At 34.2% G+C, this 23,320-nt stretch overlaps 2 protein-coding genes across 2 annotated transcripts in view; both read left to right on the forward strand.

The window, feature by feature from the left end:
- The window catches only part of LOC133550778 (SEC14-like protein 2), a 39,210-nt gene extending 31,662 nt beyond the window's left edge, over positions 1–7,548 (forward strand). Inside the window, exons 10-12 of the mRNA XM_061896812.1 lie at positions 1,831–1,970; positions 7,028–7,197; positions 7,266–7,548. Of these exons, the coding sequence (XP_061752796.1) occupies positions 1,831–1,970; positions 7,028–7,197; positions 7,266–7,393 (438 nt within the window). The 3' untranslated portion in view covers positions 7,394–7,548. The remainder of the gene's footprint in view (positions 1–1,830; positions 1,971–7,027; positions 7,198–7,265) is intronic.
- A 163-nt stretch (positions 7,549–7,711) lies between these two features.
- Positions 7,712–23,320, forward strand: part of LOC133550779 (coiled-coil domain-containing protein 169-like) — a 16,578-nt gene continuing 969 nt past the window's right edge. Inside the window, exons 1-7 of the mRNA XM_061896814.1 lie at positions 7,712–13,790; positions 13,870–13,952; positions 14,018–14,128; positions 14,209–14,249; positions 17,404–17,502; positions 21,624–21,677; positions 21,742–21,815. Of these exons, the coding sequence (XP_061752798.1) occupies positions 13,720–13,790; positions 13,870–13,952; positions 14,018–14,128; positions 14,209–14,249; positions 17,404–17,502; positions 21,624–21,677; positions 21,742–21,815 (533 nt within the window). The 5' untranslated portion in view covers positions 7,712–13,719. The remainder of the gene's footprint in view (positions 13,791–13,869; positions 13,953–14,017; positions 14,129–14,208; positions 14,250–17,403; positions 17,503–21,623; positions 21,678–21,741; positions 21,816–23,320) is intronic.

The following is a 23,320-nucleotide window of genomic DNA, read 5'->3' on the forward strand; positions in this document are numbered from 1 at the left end:
AGATTATTTTTGCTACTTTAGCAGGTATACACCTCAGCGTCAAATATCGTGTTACATGTTAGCATGCTAACGAGAGTATGCTAACTTTGTTTCGGCTGATTGTGAAAGTTTACAGTATGTACTTTATGCATGCTAACGTTAGCCTACAAAAAAAATGTCAGCTACAGTACACACCCAGAGTAATATATTTATTAGCATGGTAGATTATTTTTACTACTTTAGCAGGTTTACACCTCAGCGTCAAATGTCGTGTTACATGTTAGCATGCTAACGATAGTATGCTAACTTTTTTTCGGCTAATTGTGAAAGTGTACAGTATGTACTTTATGCATGCTAACGTTAGCCTACAAAAAATTTTCAGCTACAGTACACAACCAAAGTAATATACAGTATTTATCAGCATGCTAGATTATTTTTGCCACATTAGCAGGTTTACACCTCAGTATCAATTATTTTGTTACTTGTTAGCATGCTAACGATAGTATGCTAACTTTTTTTCGGCTAATTGTGTAAGTGTACAGTATGTACTTTATGCATGCTAACGTTAGCCTACAAAAAATTTTTCAGATACAGTACACAACCAGAGTAATATATTTATCAGCATGCTAGATTATTTTTGCTACATTAGCAGGTTTACACCTCAGCGTCAAATATGGTGTTACATGTTAGCATGCTAACGACAGTATGCTAGCTTTTTTCAACTAATTGTGTAGGTGTACAGTACGCACTTTATGCATGCTAACGTTAGCCTCCAAAAAATGTTCAGCTACAGTACACACCCAGAGTAATATATATATTAGCATGCTAGATTATTTTTGCTACTTTAGCCAGTTTACACCTCAGCGTCAAATATCGTGTTACATGTTAGCATGCTAACGACAGTATGCTAGCTTTTTTCAGCTAATTGTGTAGGTGTACAGTACGCACTTTATGCATGCTAACGTTAGCCTCCAAAAAATGTTCAGCTACAGTACACACCCAGAGTAATATATATATTAGCATGCTAGATTATTTTTGCTACTTTAGCCAGTTTACACCTCAGCGTCAAATATCGTGTTACATGTTAGCATGCTAACGATAGTATGCTAACTTTGTTTCGGCTAATCGTGAAAGTTTACAGTATGTACTTTATGCATGCTAACGTTAGCCTACAAAAAAAATGTCAGCTACAGTACACACCCAGAGTAATATATTTATTAGCATGGTAGATTATTTTTACTACTTTAGCAGGTTTACACCTCAGCGTCAAATGTCGTGTTACATGTTAGCATGCTAACGATAGTATGCTAACTTTTTTTCGGCTAATCGTGCAGGTGTACAGTAAGTACTTTATGCATGCTAACGTTAGCTCCCAAACATTTTAAACACATTTCCAGGTACAGTACACACCCGGAACAATATATTTATTAGCACGCTAGTTAGCTAATTTAGCTAATTTAGCGGATATAAACTTCAGCATCAAATTATTTACTACTATGCTGATGATAGTATGCTCGAACAAGGTTGGGCGCGAACACTTTGTAGGACTCAACAAAAGACAAGACTAACACATTCAACTTAATGGCAAAGACTACTTCCTAACTACGTTAACACACCTAGGAGAGACTGAAATGAGTTCATACTTGCAAATGAGACAAAAATAGCACATTAATCAGTGTCCGCTCATTATTAAATGTTCAACCTTTTAAAAATACAACTATTTTGTGCAAAAATTAAGAAACAAAAACCAAGGTTCTTGTGGTTCCGGCACATTTCCCCGTAAGTAAACCTTTGTCCTTTGGTCCCGTCCTTTTTCTTTGAGTCCTTTAATATTGTTCGTATCGTTCCCAGATACACCACGTGGGCCCGGTGCCCCCCTCCTACTACGTCCGCGATCACGTCTCCGTGGACTACGATCGCTGTTTGACCGTCAGCCGGGGGTCCACGCAACAGCTGGACTACGAGATCCTCTTCCCGGGATGTGTCCTCAGGTCAGACCTCATCGTTGAAGCCTGAGTCAGTTTATTTGCTTCATTTGGGGCGGTGTTTAAGAATTGTGAGTAAATCCGACCGATGTAACCTTGAAATGACAGCACAGCATATACTTGTACGACCTAATGTGGACAACCTTCCCTAGTCATGGCCGCGTGAAAGTCAACACACATGGTCACTGAACTTTGTGGCTATTATAAAAAATGTCTATCATAAAATGTCTAAATGACGACAGTGCGGAGAAATATGCATAAGTACTCAGTAGTGGGAATTGTTTTAGTTATATTGCAAAACTTACAAACATGGCTTAAAAGTGATGAATGGAGAATCCACACGTGTAGAAACGCTATGGATGATTAGAGGACAGAACAGCACTTCTACTTCCGGTTGAAAGCTGTACCCAGCAGCAAGCAGTTGTAGGCATTCACCCATGGAAAAGGAAAATGTATACATAAGCTGCGCCATTTTGTTCGCCGCAGGGTTCAAAGCGTAGGAAAAATTGTGTATTATGTTAATACATGAATTGTGCTGATATATCGTATCGGGTCATTATCGGTATCGGCTGATATGCCAGGCTCCAATGTTCGTATCGTACCAGAAGTGAAAACTTTTGTATGGGGACTCCTCTAACATTCATATTGTATCGGAAAAGTCCGAGTAACATAAAAAGCACTTTCAGGCATTTACTAATTTTGTTTATGGCCAGCGGCGAAGAAAAATGTATAAATAAGCCACACCATTTTTTCGCCGCAGGGTTCAAAGCGTATGAAAAATGTGTATTACAGTAATAAAATGATGTATCCTATCGGATTGTTATCGGTATCGGCTGATACGCCAGGCTCCAATATTGGTATCGTACCGGAAGTGAAAACTTTAGTATGGGGTCTCCCCTAACATTCATATTGTATCGGGAAAGACCGAGTAACATAAAAAGCACTTGTAGGCATTTACTAATTTTCTTTATGGCCGGCGGCGAAGGAAATTCTGTAAATAAGCTGCGCCATTTTGTTTTCCGCAGGGTTCAAAGCATAGGGAAAAAAAATGTGTATTACGGTAATACAATAAATCGTGCATATATATCGTATCGGGTTGTTATCTGTATCGGCTGATACGCCAGGCTTCAATATTGGTATCGTACCAGAGGTGAAAACTTTTGTATGGGGACTCCCCTAACATTCATATTGTTTCGGAAAAGACCGAGTAACATAAAAAGCACTTGTAGGCATTTACTAATTTATTTTATGGCCGGCGGCGAAGGACAATCTATAAATAAATAAGCTGCGCTTTTATTACAACCATTTCTTTGACACAGGTTTTTTTTGCGTTGAATTTTTTGTGCACTGAATTTTTTTTTGCACTGAATTTTTAATTTGGAATTTGTTTTAAACTGAAGTATTTTACACTAAATCTTTTTGCACTGAATTTGATCTAAACCTAATTTTCTTTTTTACACCGATTTATTTTACTCTTAAGTTTTTTTTCTTTTTACACCATTAATTTTTTTTTACACTGGAGTTTCTTTACACCATTTTTTTTTTTACACTGATTATTTTTTTAATAATATTTTTTTTACACTGAATAATAATTTTTACACTGAATTTTTTAAAACAACTTTTTTTTACTGAATTGTATTTACACTGAATTTTTAAAACTCTGAATAAGTTTTAAATGAAAGTGTCAGCATAAGTTGATGTTAGTAACAAAGACACAAAGTAAGCTCCACACTGTCATGTGACCAACATACATGATGATGATGTCATGTGACCAACATACATGATGATGATGTCATGTGACCAACATACATGATGATGTCATGTGACCAACATACATGATGATGTCATGTGACCAACATACATGATGATGATGTCATGTGACCAACATACATGATGATGATGTCATGTGACCAACATACATGATGATGTCATGTGACCAACATACATGATGATGATGTCATTTGACCAACATACATGATGATGATGTCATGTGACCAACATACATGATGATGATGTCATGTGACCAACATACATGATGATGTCATGTGACCAACATACATGATGATGTCATGTGACCAACATACATGATGATGATGTCATGTGACCAACATACATGATGATGATGTCATGTGACCAACATACATGATGATGTCATGTGACCAACATACATGATGATGATGTCATTTGACCAACATACATGATGATGATGTCATGTGACCAACATACATGATGATGATGTCATGTGACCAACATACATGATGATGTCATGTGACCAACATACATGATGATGATGTCATTTGACCAACATACATGATGATGATGTCATGTGACCAACATACATGATGATGATGTCATGTGACCAACATACATGATGATGATGATGTCATGTGACCAACATACATGATGATGTCATGTGACCAACATACATGATGATGATGTCATGTGACCAACATACATGATGATGATGATGTCATGTGACCAACATACATGATGATGTCATGTGACCAACATACATGATGATGATGATGTCATGTGACCAACATACATGATGATGTCATGTGACCAACATACATGATGATGATGTCATGTGACCAACATACATGATGATGATGTCATGTGACCAACATACATGATGATGTCATGTGACCAACATGCATGATGATGACATTTGACCAACATACATGATGATGATGTCATGTGACCAACATACATGATGATGTCATGTGACCAACATACATGATGATGATGTCATTTGACCAACATACATGATGATGATGTCATGTGACCAACATACATGATGATGATGTCATGTGACCAACATACATGATGATGTCATGTGACCAACATACATGATGATGATGTCATTTGACCAACATACATGATGATGATGTCATGTGACCAACATACATGATGATGATGTCATGTGACCAACATACATGATGATGATGATGTCATGTGACCAACATACATGATGATGTCATGTGACCAACATACATGATGATGATGTCATGTGACCAACATACATGATGATGATGATGTCATGTGACCAACATACATGATGATGTCATGTGACCAACATACATGATGATGATGTCATGTGACCAACATACATGATGATGTCATGTGACCAACATACATGATGATGATGTCATGTGACCAACATACATGATGATGATGTCATGTGACCAACATATATGATGATGATGTCATGTGACCAACATACATGATGATGTCAAATGGTGATGATGTCATGTGACCAACATACATGATGATGATGTCATGTGACCAACATACATGATGATGTCATGTGACCAACATACATGATGATGATGATGTCATGTGACCAACATATATGATGATGATGTCATGTGACCAACATACATGATGATGTCAAATGGTGATGATGTCATGTGACCAACATACATGATGATGATGTCATGTGACCAACATACATGATGATGTCATGTGACCAACATACACGGATGATGATGATGTCATGTGACCAACATATATGATGATGATGTCATGTGACCAACATACATGATGATGATGTCATGTGACCAACATACATGATGATGATGTCATGTGACCAACATACATGATGATGGTCAAATGACATCATCATCATGTATGTTGGTCACATGACATCATCACCATTTGACATCATCATCATGTATGTTGGTCACATGACATCATCATCATATATGTTGGTCACATGACATCACCATTTGACATCATCATGTATGTTGGTCACATGACATCATCATGTATGTTGGTCACATGACATCATGTATGTTGATCACATGACATCATGCATGTTGGTCACATGACATCATCATCATGTATGTTGGTCACATGACATCATCACCATTTGACATCATCATCATGCATGTTGGTCACATGACATCATCATCATGTATGTTGGTCAAATGACATCATCATCATGTATGTTGGTCAAATGACATCATCATCATGCATGTTGGTCACATGACATCATCATGTATGTTGGTCACATGACATCATCACCATGTACGTTGGTCACATGACATCATCATCATGTATGTTAGTCACATGACATCATCATGTATGTTAGTCACATGACATCATGATCATGCATGTTGGTCACATGACATCATCACCATGTATTTTGGTCAAATGACATCACCATGTATGTTAGTCACCTGTCATCATCATCATGTATGTTAGTCACATGACATCATCATCATGTATGTTAGTCACATGACATCATCATCATGTATGTTGGTCACATGACATCATCATCATGTATTTTGGTCAAATGACATCATCACCATGTATGTTAGTCACCTGTCATCATCATCATGTATGTTAGTCAAATGACATCATCATCATGTATGTTGGTCACCTGTCATCATCATCATGTATGTTGGTCACATGACATCATCATCATGTATGTTGGTCACATGACATCATCATCATGTATGTTGGTCACATGACATCATCATGTATGTTAGTCACCTGTCATCATCATCATGTATGTTAGTCAAATGACATCATCATCATGTATGTTGGTCACATGACATCATCATCATGTATGTTGGTCACATGACATCATCATCATGTATGTTGGTCACATGACATCATCATGTATGTTAGTCACATGACATCATCATCATGTATGTTGGTCACATGACATCATCATGTATGTTAGTCACATGACATCATCATGTATGTTAGTCACCTGTCATCATCATGTATGTTAGTCAAATGACATCATCATCATGTATGTTGGTCACATGACATCATCATGTATGTTAGTCACCTGTCATCATCATCATGTATGTTAGTCAAATGACATCATCATCATGTATGTTGGTCACATGACATCATCATCATGTATGTTGGTCACATGACATCATCATCATGTATGTTGGTCACATGACATCATCATGTATGTTAGTCACATGACATCATCATGTATGTTAGTCACCTGTCATCATCATGTATGTTAGTCAAATGACATCATCATCATGTATGTTGGTCACATGACATCATGCATGATGATGATGATGATGATGACGCAGGTGGCAGTTCTCCAGCGAGGGCGCAGACATCGGGTTCGGTGTGTTCCTGAAGGGGCAGAAGGGCGAGTGGAAGAAGGCGTCCCAGATGGAGGAAGTGTTGGCCAGCCAGCGCTACAACGCCCACCTGGTGCCAGAAGACGGCTCGCTGACCTGCGAGCGGGCGGGCGTGTGTGAGTGCTCCCTCCTCGCCGTCACATGACCTCCCTTCACCCCCCTCGCTAACACCTCCCCTTCTCAGATGTGCTGCGCTTCGACAACACCTACAGCATCTTCCAGGCCAAGAGGATCAGTTTCAGCGTGGAGGTCCTGCTGCCGGACCGCCTGAAGGCCCAACTGGACCACGGGGGGGCCCCGAGTCCCAAGTGAACTGCCAGCATTAAAAGTGCAAACATCTCAATGTGTTGTTGACAGGAGGACACGCCCACTCAGGTGACCAAGTGGAGGTAACTGTTGTGATGAGTGTGATGTCACAGCTGGCCAAGTGTGCTAGAAGAAGGAACCAATTAAAATGTCGTGTCAAACCATTGCTTTTTTTAACACTTTTACACCAATGATATCATTCTGGCCCGATACACTTACCGATACCCATATCGAGCCCACGCATTATCGTCATTATTATTTTGTAGCGTGGAATGTTAGAAAGGAAAAAAAGTTGTCTATTCTCTAACCTTTTTATTATTCACCGTCTGGCATGGACTTATGCAGTCTTTAAGTCTAAGTGGGGTGGTAAAAATTTTTTATGAAGTCAAGTAGCAGTAAGTTGACTGATGTGGACACGTTTGTTACTGGGTACTTTCTGATATGCCTCGGAGACTCTGATATTTGTTTATATTGACAAATTGTTGATTTCTGTTAGCATGCCAAAGTAACATGCGTCAAGTACCAAAATATGACTGAGGTGTATACATACAAAATTAGCTAAAAATAAATAAATAACGTTACATATCAATCGTCCGGTAATAAAACTTTAGACGCGGAGATGTACACCTGTAAAATTGGCAAAAGGGCTAGCATGCTAATGGTTGTGCCGTTAAAAATCGTAATATTGGTATGCTAAAATGCTCGCATTTTAAAATGCTAGCATTAGCATGCTAACAGTATGACGCTAACAATAGTATGAATACAAATGAATTACCAAAATATGACACTGACACTATATGCTTGTGAATTTGGTTAAAAAAAAATCTTAATAGCATGCTAAAATGCTAACCGTAACATGCGTCAAGTACCAAAATATGACTGAGGTGTAAACATACAAACTTAGCTAAAGAAATAAATAACGTTACTTATCAACCGTCCGGTAACAAAATATTAGACGCGGAGATGTATACCTGTAAAATTAGCAACAACAAAAAAAAGCTAGCATGCTAACAGTATGATGCTAACAATAGTATGATTACAGATAGCATTAGTATTACTACCAAAATATGACCCTGACAATATATGCCTGTGAATTTGGTTAAATAAAAGCTAATATTAGCATGCTAAAATGCTAACCGTAACATGCGTCTAATGCTAAAAAAAAAAAAAAAAAAAAAAGGCTTGTAAAATAACTTTAGGTATATATCGTCCGGTACTAAAATATTAGATGCGGAAATGTATACCTGTAAAATTGGCAAAAGGGATAGCATGCTAACGGTTGTGCCGTTAAAAATCTTAATATTGGCATGCTAAAATGCTAACTGCAACATGCGTCAAGTACCAAAAAAAAAAGCTAGCATGCTAACAGTATGACGCTAACAATAGTATGATTACAGATGAATTACCAAAATATGACACTGACACTATATGCTTGTGAATTTGGTAAAAAAAATAATTTAATAATAGCATGCTAAAATGCTAAATGTAACATGCGACAAGTACCAAAATATGACTGAGGTGTATACATACAAAATTAGCTAAGAAAAATAAATAAATAACGTTACGTATCAATCGTCCAGGAACCAAATATTAGACGCGGAGATGTATACCTGTAAAATTAGCAACAACAACAAAAACAAGCTAGCATGCTAACAGTATGATGCTAACAATAGTATGATTACAGATAGCATTAGTATTATTATCAAAATATGACACTGACAATATATGCCTGTAAACTTGGTTAAAAAAAAACAACTAATATTAGCATGCTAAAATGCTAACTGTAACATGCGCCAAAAGCTAAAAAAAAACAAAAAACAAAGCTTGTAAAATAGCGTTAGGTATATATCGTCCGGTACTAAAATATTAGATGCGGAGATGTATACCTGTAAAATTGGCAAAAGGGCTAGCATGCTAACGGTTGTGCCATTAAAAATCGTAGTATTGGCATGCTAAAATGCCAACTGCAACATGCGTCAAGTACATTAAAAAACTAGCATGCTAACAGTATGACGCTAACAATAGTATGATTACAGATGAATTACCAAAATATGACACTGACACTATATGCTTGTGAATTTGGTTAAAAAAAATCTTAATAATAGCATGCTAAAATGCTAACTGTAACATGCGTCAAGTACCAAAATATGACTGAGGTGTAAACATACAAAATTAGCTAAAAAAATAAATAAACAAATAACGTTACGTATCTATCATACGGTAAAAAAATATTAGACGCGGTGATGTATACCTGTAAAATTAGCAACAAAAAAAGCTAGCATGCTAACAGTACGATACTAGCCGGCTAAAGTCCTAATATTAGCATGCTAAAATGCTACCTGCAACATGCGTCAAGTACCAAAATATGACTGAGGTGTAAACATACAAAATTAGCTAAAGAAATAAATAACGTTACTTATCAACCGTCCGGTAACAAAATATTAGACGTGGAGATGTATACCTGTAAAATTAGCAACAACAAAAAAAAGCTAGCATGCTAACAGTATGATGCTAACAATAGTATGATTACAGATAGCATTAGTATTACTACCAAAATATTACCCTGACAATATATGCCTGTGAATTTGGTTAAATAAAAGCTAATATTAGCATGCTAAAATGCTAACCGTAACATGCGTCTAATGCTAAAAAAAAAAAAAAAAGGCTTGTAAAATAACATTAGGTATATATCGTCCGGTACTAAAATATTAGATGCGGAGATGTATACCTGTAAAATTGGCAAAAGGGCTAGCATGCTAACGGTTGTGCCGTTAAAAATCTTAATATTGGCATGCTAAAATGCTAACTGCAACATGCGTCAAGTACCACAAAAAAAAGCTAGCATGCTAACAGTATGACGCTAACAATAGTATGATTACAGATGAATTACCAAAATATGACACTGACACTATATGCTTTTGAATTTGGTTAAAAAAAAATCTTAATAATAGCATGCTAAAATGCTAACTGTAACATGCATCAAGTACCAAAATATGACTGAGGTGTATGCATTCAAAATTAGCTAAAAAATATAAATAAACAAATAACGTTACGTATCAATCGTCCGGTAACAAAATATTAGACGCGGAGATGTATACCTATAAAATTGGCAAAAGGGCTAGCATGCTTACGGTTGTGCTGTTAAAAATCGTAATATTGGCATGCTAAAATGCTAACTGCAACATGCGTCAAGTACCCAAAAAAAAGCTAGCATGCTAACAGTATGACGCTAACAATAGTATGATTACAGATCCATCCATCCTACCGCTTATTCCCTTTCGGGGTCGCAGGGATTACCAAAATATGACACTGACACTATATGCTTGTGAATTTGGTTAAAAAAAATCTTAATAATAGCATGCTAAAATGCTAACTGTAACATGCGTCAAGTACCAAAATATGACTGAGGTGTAAACATACAAAATTAGCTAAAAAAATAAATAAACAAATAACGTTACGTATCAATCGTCCGGTAACAAAATATTAGACGCGGAGATGTATACCTGTAAAATTAGCAACAAAAAAAAGCTAGCATGCTAACAGTACGATACAAGCCGGCTAAAATCCTAATATTAGCATGCTAAAATGCTACCTGTAACATGCGTCAAGTACCAAAATATGACTGAGGTGTATACATACAAAATTAGCTAAAAAAATAAATAACGTTACTTATCAACCGTCCAGTATCCAAATATTAGGCGCGGAGATGTATACCTGTAAAATTAGCAACAACAACAAAAAAGGCTGGCATGCTAACAGTATGATGCTAACAATAGTATGATTACAGATAGCATTAGTATTATTACCAAAATATGACAATATATGCCTGTGAATTTGGTTTGAAAAAAAAGCTAATATTAGCATGCTAAAATGCTAACTGTAACATGCGTCTAATGCTGAAAAAAAAAAAAAAAAAAAGCTTGTAAAATACCGCTGGGTAAATATCGTCTGGTACCAAAATATTAGATGCGGAGATGTATACCTGTAAAATTGGCAAAAGTGTTAGCATGCTAATGGTTGTGTCATTAAAAATCTTAATATTAGCATGCTAAAATGCTAACTGTAACTAGGTCAAGTACCAAAATATGACTGAGGTGTATACATAAAAAATTTGCAACAAAAGAAAAGTAACGTTACGTATCAATCGTCTGGTAACAAAATATTAGACGCGGAGATGTATACCTGTAAAATTAGCAGCAACAAAAAAAGCTAGCATGCTAACAGTATGATGCTAACAATAGTATGATTACAGATAGCATTAGTATCATTACCAAAATATGACACTGACAATATATGCCTGTGAATATGGTTAAAAAAAACAATTAATATTAGCATGCTAAAATGCTAACTGTAACATGCGCCAAAAGCTAAAAAAAACAAAAAAAACAAAGCTTGTAAAATAACGTTAGGTATATATCGTCCGGTACTAAAATATTAGACGCGGAGATGTATACCTGTAAAATTGGTAAAAGGGCTAGCATGCTAATGGTTGTGCCGTTAAAAATCCTAATATTAGTATGCTAAAATGCTAACTGTAACTAGGTCAAGTACCAAAATATGACTGAGGTGTATACATAAAAAATTTGCTAAAAAAAAATTACGTTACGTATCAATCCTCTGGTAACAAAATATTAAACGCGGAGATGTATACTTGTAAAATTAGCAACAACAAAAAAAAGCTAGCATGCAAACAGTACGATGCTAACAATAGTTTGATTACAGATAGCTTTCGTGAATTACCAAAATAAAACACTGACACTAAATGCTTTGGTTGAACTTTTTTTCAAATATTAGCATGCTAAAACGCTAACTGTAACATGCGTCTAATGCTAAAAAAAAATAAAGCTTGCAAAATTACGTTACAGTATCTATAGTCTGGTACCAAAATATCATACGCGGCGGTGTATACCTGTAAAATTGGCAAAAAGGCTAGCCGGCTAAAATCTTAACATTAGCATGCTAAAATGCTACCTGTAACATGTGTCAAGTACCAAAATATGACTGAGGTGTATACATGAGAAATTAGCTAAAAAAATAAACAACGTTACTTATCAATCGTCCAGTAACCAAATATTAGACGCGGAGATGTATACCTGTAAAATTAGCAACAACAACAAAAAAAAAGCTAGCATGCTAACAGTATGATGCTAACAATAGTATGATTACAGATAGCATTCGTATTATTACCGAAATATGACACTGACACTAAATGCCTGTGAATTTGGTAGAATTTTTTTTTTAATATTAGCATGCTAAAACGCTAACAGTAACATGCGTCTAATGCTAAAAAAAAAATAAAGCTTGCAAAATTACGTTACAGTATCAATCGTCTAGTACCAAAATATTATACGCGGCGGTGTATACCTGTAAAATTGGCAAAAAGGCTAGCCGGCTAAAATCTTAATATTAGCATGCTAAAATGCTACCTGTAACATGTCAAGTACCAAAATATGACTGAGGTGTATACATGAGAAATTAGCTAAAAAAAAAAAATAACGTTACTTATCAATCGTCCAGTAACCAAATATTAGACGCGGAGATGTATACCTGTAAAATTAGCAACAATAACAACAACAAAAAAGCTAACATGCTAACAGCACGACGCTAACAATAGTATGATTACAGATAGCATTCGTATTATTACCGAAATATGACACTGACACTATATGCCTGTGAAATTGGTAGAATTTTTTTTTTAAATATTAGCATGCTAAAACGCTAACTGTAACATGCGTCTAATGCTAAAAAAAAATAAAGCTTGCAAAATTTCGTTATAGTATCAATCGTCTGGTACCAAAATATTATACGCGGCGGTGTATACCTGAAAAATTGGCAAAAAGGCTACCATGCTAACGGTTATGCTGTTAAAAATCTTAATATTAGCATGCTAAAATGCTAACTAACTAGGTCAAGTACTAAAATATGACTGAGGTGTATACATACAAAAGTTGCTAAAAAAAATTAAATAAATAACTTTACATATAAATTGTCCGGTAACAAAATATTAGAAAATATTTAAAGTTTTTTTTCGTTAAAAATGAACTTCCGGTTGTATTTTGGACACCTCTGAGCCGAAGTAAAACCTCATAAACAACGATACTTTATTAGATATTTGCGACGGATTACCTTTGTGTTCGCTTAAAGGTAAATGTACTTTTAATACTCAAATATTGATGTCATTATTCACAACGTGAACGCCCGCGGACGTCACGCCTGGACTCTCCAGTTTAAAAGTCCACAGCGGCCTCTGCTGGCGAAGTGGCGTTTTTCACCGGAAGTGGCTGTATCCATGGGAACCAGCTGCCACAAACTTGTATTCTCGGCGTGCAAACATGAGCAAAGACTCGGGTCGGCACGACTTGGCGCGTCTCCGCGTCGAACTGGAGCAAGAACGAGAAATAAAGTAAGTTTTATTATTTATTTTTTTCCCCCCAGAACCGGAACTATAGTTTGTGTTTTGAAAAACTTTTCTTCTATGTAAGAGACATGCTGGAGGAGTCCGTGCGGGACTTGGGCTGCACCATGAAGGAGCTGCAAGACCGGCTGCACGGTGTGGACCGGGAAGGTGAGCTGGTCCTGGTCCTGGTTCTGGGGTCCAGGTTCCCCTTTGATGTGTTTGGTTTCGCGCAGACAACGAGTGGAAGACCAGATACGAAACCCAGACCGAAGTCAACGCGCAGCTGCAGAGGCAGACCTCGCTGGTCCACGAACGACTGGAAGACCTGCGCGGCAAGCCCATGGGTAGAGAATGACGTCATGGTGTACCTAATGCATTGTCCCGCAACAAAGTGACGTCATTACTTCTGCAATATGTCGCACAGACCGCCTGGCGTCCATCCGATCCTATGACGACATGCCGACGGTGAGTGTTTACATACATGTCTTATTAGGTGTGTTGCACTGAAAGGCCAGCAGAGGCCGCCAGAGTAAAACAAAAATAACAGGCAGGAAGACTCCAGGCAGAATTCAATCTTGATAGACTGGAATAGAAAGTATTTTACTTGTGAATAATGTAAATACAGTCTATTATACTGCAATATTCACACATGAATAATATAAATAGTTTATTATACAACATTATTTACATGTGAATAATTTAACTACATTATACATTTACGAATGTTTTATACTAATGTGAAATCGCGTTTAAACACATTTTAAATATATTTTTTAAGTGCTAAATAACAAATTTAAGTTATTTAAAACAAAGCTGAATATTGTCTCGACACAAATATGAATAAGAACATTAAATACATTATTAATAACAATAATACTATAAAATATATTAATTCATCGTTATAATTATTTCATACATGCAGTATGCATTTTCAGTTGTTTATTTTTAAGTACTGAATAACCAATTTTAACAGAATTAAAAGATAAATCTGCATATTGTCTTGACGTATTTACAGTAAATCCGATTACCTTTATAGAAGTCATAATGATTAATGATACATATATTATTATTAACAATAATTTATGATTATTTGTTGTTACCTATAGCAGTGGTCCCCAACCTTTTTGTATCCGCGGACCGGTCAACGCTTAATAATTTGTCCCGCGGCCCGGGGGGGGGGGGGGGGTGTCCTTTTTTTTTCTTCTTCTTCTTTGTCATGAAAAAGGGAGATTTTTGTGGTTGGTGCACTATTTGTAAGTGTATATTGTGTTTTTTTATGTTGATTTAATAAAAAAAACACAAAAAAAACAATTTATTTATTTATTTTTTTTTATAAAAATTCTTCTGCGGCCCGGTGGTTGGGGACCACTGACCTATAGTGTAGTGAAATCACGGGAAATACATTTTCAATCATTTATTTTTCAAAATGCATTTATAGTAATAATCTATAGGTATAGTATTAACTACATTAATATTGATAATAATTAATCATTATTTTTTGTTGCCTAAACCGAATTCACAGGAAATTATTTTCATTCATTTAATAATTCTACTAATAATACTAGTATTAAATAAATACATTAGTGGTAATAATAATTCATAATTAATTTATACATACAATATACATGATCAGTCGTTTATTTTATAAGTGCTAAATTACACATTTATTATAATTAAAACATAAAGTGCACATTGCTTGACATATTTCCAAATATGTCAAATTACCAGTAGAGCACAAATTATAATTATAATAATTCTTAATAAAAAATATTAAATACATATTTTATACATATGGTATACATTTTCAGTCATGTATTTTTTAAGTGATAAAAACATTTATTATAACTGAATAATAAAGCTGCTTATTGTCTTGACATTTTTCTGGCCAATATGTCAAATTATGATTATAGCACTAATATTAAGTATTCTTAATAATAACAGTATTAAATAAACAATTGGTAAGAATAATAATTTGTTATTATTTTATACAAATAGTATTTGTATAAGTGCTAAATAACAAATTTAACATAATTAAAACAGAAATCTGCATATTGTGTTGACATATTTCCAGCCAATGTGTCAAATTACCATCAAAGCCTTAATGATAATTATTAATCTTAACATTATTAAATACATTTATAGTATATCTATAGTTATCGTATTTATCTGAATAATAATTAATAATTATTTTTGGTTGCCTAAAACGAATTCACGGGAAATGATTTTCAATCATTTAATAATACTAATACTGATAGTATTAAATAAATACATTAATAGTAATAATAATTCATAATTAATTTATACATAATAATTAATTAATGATTATAATAACAGTAATAAAATATTTCAAAATATTTCAAATTACCAATATATCCCAAAATTATGCTAATAATAATTCTTAATAAAAATATTTCCAAATATGTCAAATTACCAATACAGCACAAATAATAATTATGATTAATAATGATAATAAATATAATATTATTATTAATATTATTAATATTAAAAGTGGTCCTTCTGCATAATTTTGTCTCCTTACTAACATTAAAGAAAAGAAAACAAGGAGTTGGAAAAAAATGGATAAATGTACAACAAAGACTATTATTAATTATTGTTATTAAGTGGTGTATGTTCATTGTTGATAACAATTTTTTTCTAGTCTGTAACAGAAAAGACTTAAAATGTATCAATTTACCTGGAATTAAGAAAAAATATATATCTATATACATTTTTATTTAAAATAAAAAAAAAAATGTATGGACTTCAACCATTTAATGAACTCAATAAATGATAAATTCATAGTAATCAGCAACATTAATTCAGCAGCACAATATATAAAGACTTGAAACTACAAAATGTATTTATTTTCATCAAAATGAGAACGTCAGGATCAATGGGCGAGGTTTGAAGTATGATACTGATAAAGCACTGCACATTGATTTCTCTAAGCGTCCCCCAAAAATGTTAGCTGCTCTTGTAAAATGAAATAATTATGTATATTGTTAGTTGGTGTTTTAATTTTGCATTTTTTCCAGCTTTTATATACCGCCTACAATAAATTGAGTGCCAGGACTCCATCTTTTATTCCACGGCAAAGACGGAAATCTCTTTATTGTAACGAAGAAGCCGGGTTCAAACACCGATGGCATCTATTAAACGAGGCAAGAAGAAAGGAATCAAACAGAGACAGGATTCAATTTAGCTCAATTGAGGAGAAACGTGTGGACACTGTACCCCCGTGCAGTGTCGTACCACGCTCTGACGAAGGATTGTACGCCTCCTCTTTTATTTGGACGTTCCCTGATGACATGGCAATGGCAGTTTCTAATGGGACGGGGGTCGTAAACAGCCGTTGCCCTCAGTCACAAAACAGTTCAAAGAAAACGTCGGTTGAAGGAAAAGGTTGTAATGCTATGTAGATCTCAGGTCAAGATAAAATCTTCCTGTGGATTACAATACGTCAAAGAAACCGACACACTCATGTCGCTCCCCATCCTACACAGTGGAGTTTTTGCAAGATCAAAGACAGCTTTTGTCCTCTCGCCAGGAACTCGTGGCAACACAAAGTTTTGCGATAACTCGGATACAATTATTCTGACGTACGTCTCCACTGTCCCAGGAGGCTCTGAGACAACGCCTCAAGCTGCTGACGGACGAGAAGTCACAGCTCCGTTGTCAGCTGATGGACTATCGGGTCAGGATCGAGCAGGAGGGGAAGGTTGGTGTCCTCTTTTGTTTTCATCTGAGTCTCCTCTGCCAGGCAGTTGCATTTCCCAGACACTAGGTGGCGGTACTGTGTAGTATGTTGTCTAACTAGGAAGTAGTGTTTCCCTGGAAGCTGAATGTGGTATGTTGTGCCCTACAAAGTGTTTATACCAGGGGGTCGACAACCAAAAATGTCGACCATTCGACCAAAAATACAAAAAAACAAGCTGCAAAAAAATAGAAGTCTTATATAAGTGTGATAATGAAGGCATCACATGATGCAAGTGTCTATATTATTTATATTAGCCTACTATCAACATTACTTTATAAGTCTTATATAAGCGTTATAATGACGACAACACATGATGTAAGTGTTGATATTAGCTATATTAGCCTACTATCAAAATGACTTTAAAAGTCTTATATAAGTGTTATAATGAAAGCAACACATAATGTAAGTGTCTATATTAGCCTACTATCAAAATGACTTTAAAAGTCTTATATAAGTGTTATAATGACAACAACACATGATGTAAGTGTTTGTATTAGCCTACTATCAAAATGACTTTAAAAGTCTTATATAAGTGTTATAATGAAGACAACACATGTTGTAAGTGTCTATATTAGCCTACTATCAAAATGACTTTAAAAGTCTTATATAAGTGTTATAGTAAAGACAACACATGATGTAAGTGTCTATATTAGCCTACTATCAAAATGACTTTAAAAGCCTTATATAAGTGTTATAATGAAGACAACACATGATGTGTCTATATTAGCCTACTATCAAAATGACTTTAAAAGTCTTATATAAGTGTTATAATGAAGACAACACATGTTGTAAGTGTCTATATTAGCCTACTATCAAAATGACTTTAAAAGTCTTATATAAGTGTTATAGTAAAGACAACACATGATGTAAGTGTCTATATTAGCCTACTATCAAAATGACTTTAAAAGTCTTATATAAGTGTTATAGTAAAGACAACACATGATGTAAGTGTCTATATTAGCCTACTATCAAAATGACTTTAAAAGTCTTATATAAGTCTTATAGTGAAGACAACACGTGATGTAAGTGTCTATATTAGCCTACTATCAAAATGACTTTAAAAGTCTTATATAAGTGTTATAATGAAGACAACACATGATGTAAGTGTCTATATTGGCCTACTATTAAAATGACTTTAAAAGTCTTATATAAAGGTTATGACGACAACACAAGTGTTATAATGAAGACAACGCATAATGTAAGTGTCTATATTAGCCTACTATCAAAATGACTTTAAAAGCCTTATATAAGTCTTATAGTGAAGACAACACGTGATGTAAGTGTCTATATTAGCCTACTATCAAAATGACTTTAAAAGTCTTATATAAGTGTTATAATGAAGACAACACATGATGTAAGTGTCTATATTAGCCTACTATCAAAATGACTTTAAAAGTCTTATATAAGTCTTATAGTGAAGACAACACGTGATGTAAGTGTCTATATTAGCCTACTATCAAAATGACTTTAAAAGTCTTATATAAGTGTTATAATGAAGACAACACATGATGTAAGTGTCTATATTGGCCTACTATTAAAATGACTTTAAAAGTCTTATATAAAGGTTATGACGACAACACAAGTGTTATAATGAAGACAACGCATAATGTAAGTGTCTATATTAGCCTACTATCAAAATGACTTTAAAAGCCTTATATAAGTCTTATAGTGAAGACAACACGTGATGTAAGTGTCTATATTAGCCTACTATCAAAATGACTTTAAAAGTCTTATATAAGTGTTATAATGAAGACAACACATGATGTAAGTGTCTATATTAGCCTACTATCAAAATGACTTTAAAAGCCTTATATAAGTCTTATAGTGAAGACAACACGTGATGTAAGTGTCTATATTAGCCTACTATCAAAATGTCTTTAAAAGTCTTATATAAGTGTTATAATGAAGACAACACATGATGTAAGTGTCTATATTAGCCTACTATCAAAATGACTTTAAAAGTCTTATATAAGTCTTATAGTGAAGACAACACGTGATGTAAGTGTCTATATTAGCCTACTATCAAAATGACTTTAAAAGTCTTATATAAGTGTTATAATGAAGACAACACATGATGTAAGTGTCTATATTGGCCTACTATTAAAATGACTTTAAAAGTCTTATATAAAGGTTATGACGACAACACAAGTGTTATAATGAAGACAACGCATAATGTAAGTGTCTATATTAGCCTACTATCAAAATGACTTTAAAAGCCTTATATAAGTCTTATAGTGAAGACAACACGTGATGTAAGTGTCTATATTAGCCTACTATCAAAATGACTTTAAAAGTCTTATATAAGTGTTATAATGAAGACAACACATGATGTAAGTGTCTATATTAGCCTACTATCAAAATGACTTTAAAAGTCTTATATAAGTCTTATAGTGAAGACAACACGTGATGTAAGTGTCTATATTAGCCTACTATCAAAATGACTTTAAAAGTCTTATATAAGTGTTATAATGAAGACAACACATGATGTAAGTGTCTATATTGGCCTACTATTAAAATGACTTTAAAAGTCTTATATAAAGGTTATGACGACAACACAAGTGTTATAATGAAGACAACACATGATGTAAGTGTCTATAATAGCCTACTATCAAAATCACTTTTAAAAGTCTTATATAAGTGTTATAATGAAGACAACCCATTATGTAAGTGTCTATATTCGCTACGTATATCGGCCTACTATCAAAACGATTTTAAAAGTCTTATACAAGTGTTATAATGACGACAACACATAATGTAAGTGTCTATATTAGCCTACTATCAACATTACTTTATAAGTCTTATATAAGCGTTATAATGACGACAACACATGATTTAAGTGTCTATATTAGCTATATTAGCCTACCATCAAAATGACTTTAAACGTCTTATATAAGTGTGATAATGAAGACAACACATGATGTAAGTGTCTATATTAGCCTACTATCAAAATGACTTTAAAAGTCTTATATAAGTGTTATAATGAAGACAACACATGATGTAAGTGTCTATATTAGCTATATTGGCCTACTATCAAAATGATTTTAAAAGTCTTTTATAAGTGTTATAATGACGACAACACATAATGTAAGTGTCTATATTAGCCTACTATCAAAATGACTTTAATAGTCTTTTATAAGTGTTATGACGATAACACATGATGTAAGTGTTTATATTAGCCTACTATCAAAATGACTTTAAAAGTCTTATATAAGTGTTATAATGAAGACAACCCATTATGTAAGTGTCTATTTTAGCTACGTATATCGGCCTACTATCAAAATAATTTTAAAAGTCTTATATAAGACAACACATGATGTAAGTGTCTATATTAGCCTACTATCAAAATGTGTGACCAAGTTAAAGGAAGCCTCTTTTTTTTTTATAATGGATTTATTACAATCTTTGCACGCTAAGTAACGTTTGCTGTGGTCTGGAACAACAAAATGCAGCCAATATTACATGCAGATAATGTGTCATGAGATTTATAAATTAAATACACAGAGGACATGAGTAAAGGAAATTAAATACAGTTAGCCTCAGTAGCTTGTTAGCATGGATTAGCTCGCGGTCATGCAGTGACCAAATATTTCTGATTAGCACTCCACACAAGTCAATACAGTGCATTCACACACAGTATAAAATGTTTGGTGGACAAAGGAGTGGCAGCGTGGGAGAAAGTTCCACATGTAAACAAACTGTCGCGTCACAGTGCGCACCACTATGGTGAGTTCAAGGACCGTGGAAATTAGTAGCGGCGCTAAGTACCGCACCAGCTGTTTAATCGTAACATTGTTGTAGTTTTCATCAACACATTTAAAGGCGTCGAAATCGCCATGTAAAATTGCTAATGCTAATCAGCAGCATGTCTATGGCAAAACCAGTGTAAGTTAGCATCAAGCTCACTTTGCGTTGGAGCGTCTTCTGCCAAGCATTCTAACGGCAGAGTTACTAAGAGGGAGTTTGGCTGAGTCGGCTCTCAGTGCTGCTTGACTGACTGCCTTGCTTACGTGAGCCTTTAGCGACAAAGGTGTGGAACTATGGCGTCTTTATTCCCATCTGTCCTGTCCCCCCCCCTCAATCAGGCCTTCCACAGGACCAACGACGAGAGGCGGGCCTACCTGTCCGAAATTGCCAAGGTGAGTTTTAGCTGTTGGCCGTTGCCATGACAACAGCCGCTGACCCCTCCCCTGTCCTCTGCAGCTGTCCTCCACTGTGGAGGCCCAGAGGAGGCAGTACTCCAAGCCGCCACAGAGGGCGCCAGAGAGCCAACCCAGGTGAGTGAGGTGCGTTCAATGTTCCAACACAAAGACGTTGGGCAGCACGCTATTGGATTCTTCAGGGTAACGATTCCACTCAGAATCGATTCTCCATTTAATAAAACGATTCTTGATTCAAAATCAATACTTTTTTTTTTTTTTTAATAACATTGGGTGTCAGTTCTAGGATGAACTACATTCTTTCATAAATTAGATCAACAACTCTGATAGATTGTTGAATGCAATTATACCCAAACATTTAATAAAGGGACTGGACAGCACAGATAAAACAACATATATGTATATGTAAATATATGTGTGTTTGTGTGTGTGTGTATATAGTGTGTGAATGTGAGTGTGAGTGTTGTCTGTCTATCTGTGTTGGCCCTGCGATGAGGTGGCGACTTGTCCAGGGTGTACCCCGCCTTCCGCCCGATTGTAGCTGAGATAGGCGCCAGCGCCCCCCGCGACCCCGAAAGGGAATAAGCGGTAGAAAATGGATGGATGGATGGATATACACACACATATATATATATCCATATATATACATATATATATGGATATATATATATATATATACATATATACATATATATGTGTGTGTGTATGTATATATACATATATATACGTATATATGTGTGTGTGTATATATACATATATATATATATATGAGTATAAATGTGTATGTGTGTAAATGTATATGTGTGTATATTTTTGTGTATGTGTATTATAGATATATATGTGTGTATATATATGTGTATATATATGTGTGTAAATGTGTATATATGTGTATATATGTATATATCTATATATATGTGTATATGTATATTTATTTCTATATGTATATTTGTATATTGTTGTGTCTATATATAATTATGTGTATTATGTATATTTATGTGTATATTTATGTGTATGTATATCTATATGTATGTACATATATACACATATATATCTATTCATATGTATGTGTATCTATATGTATGTATGTATGTATATATATATATATGTACATATATACACATATATATATCCATTCATATGTATGTGTATGTATATGTATGTATGTATATATGTATATATATATATATATATATACATACATAAATATACATACACATACATATGAATAGATATATATGTGTATATATGTACATATATATGTGTGTGTGAGTGTGTGTGTATAGCGGTGTGTATATATATATATATATATATATATATATATATATATATATATATATATAATTGATATATGTATATATATATATATATATATATATACACATGTATATACACATATGTGTGTATATTTGTGTATTTATATGTATGTATGTATATATATATATATATATATATATATATATATATATATATATAAAAAATATATATATATATTATTGTTTTTTTTAATCAATTGAGAATTGTTACACACAAGAATCATGATTTATTGGAAAATAAATACATTTTGACACCCCTACTTCTCAGTCATAAAAAATTCAAAAAATAATTCATATATTAATTTTTCT

The sequence above is a fragment of the Nerophis ophidion genome, linkage group LG04, assembly GCF_033978795.1.
Source record: "Nerophis ophidion isolate RoL-2023_Sa linkage group LG04, RoL_Noph_v1.0, whole genome shotgun sequence".
NCBI lineage: Eukaryota > Metazoa > Chordata > Actinopteri > Syngnathiformes > Syngnathidae > Nerophis > Nerophis ophidion.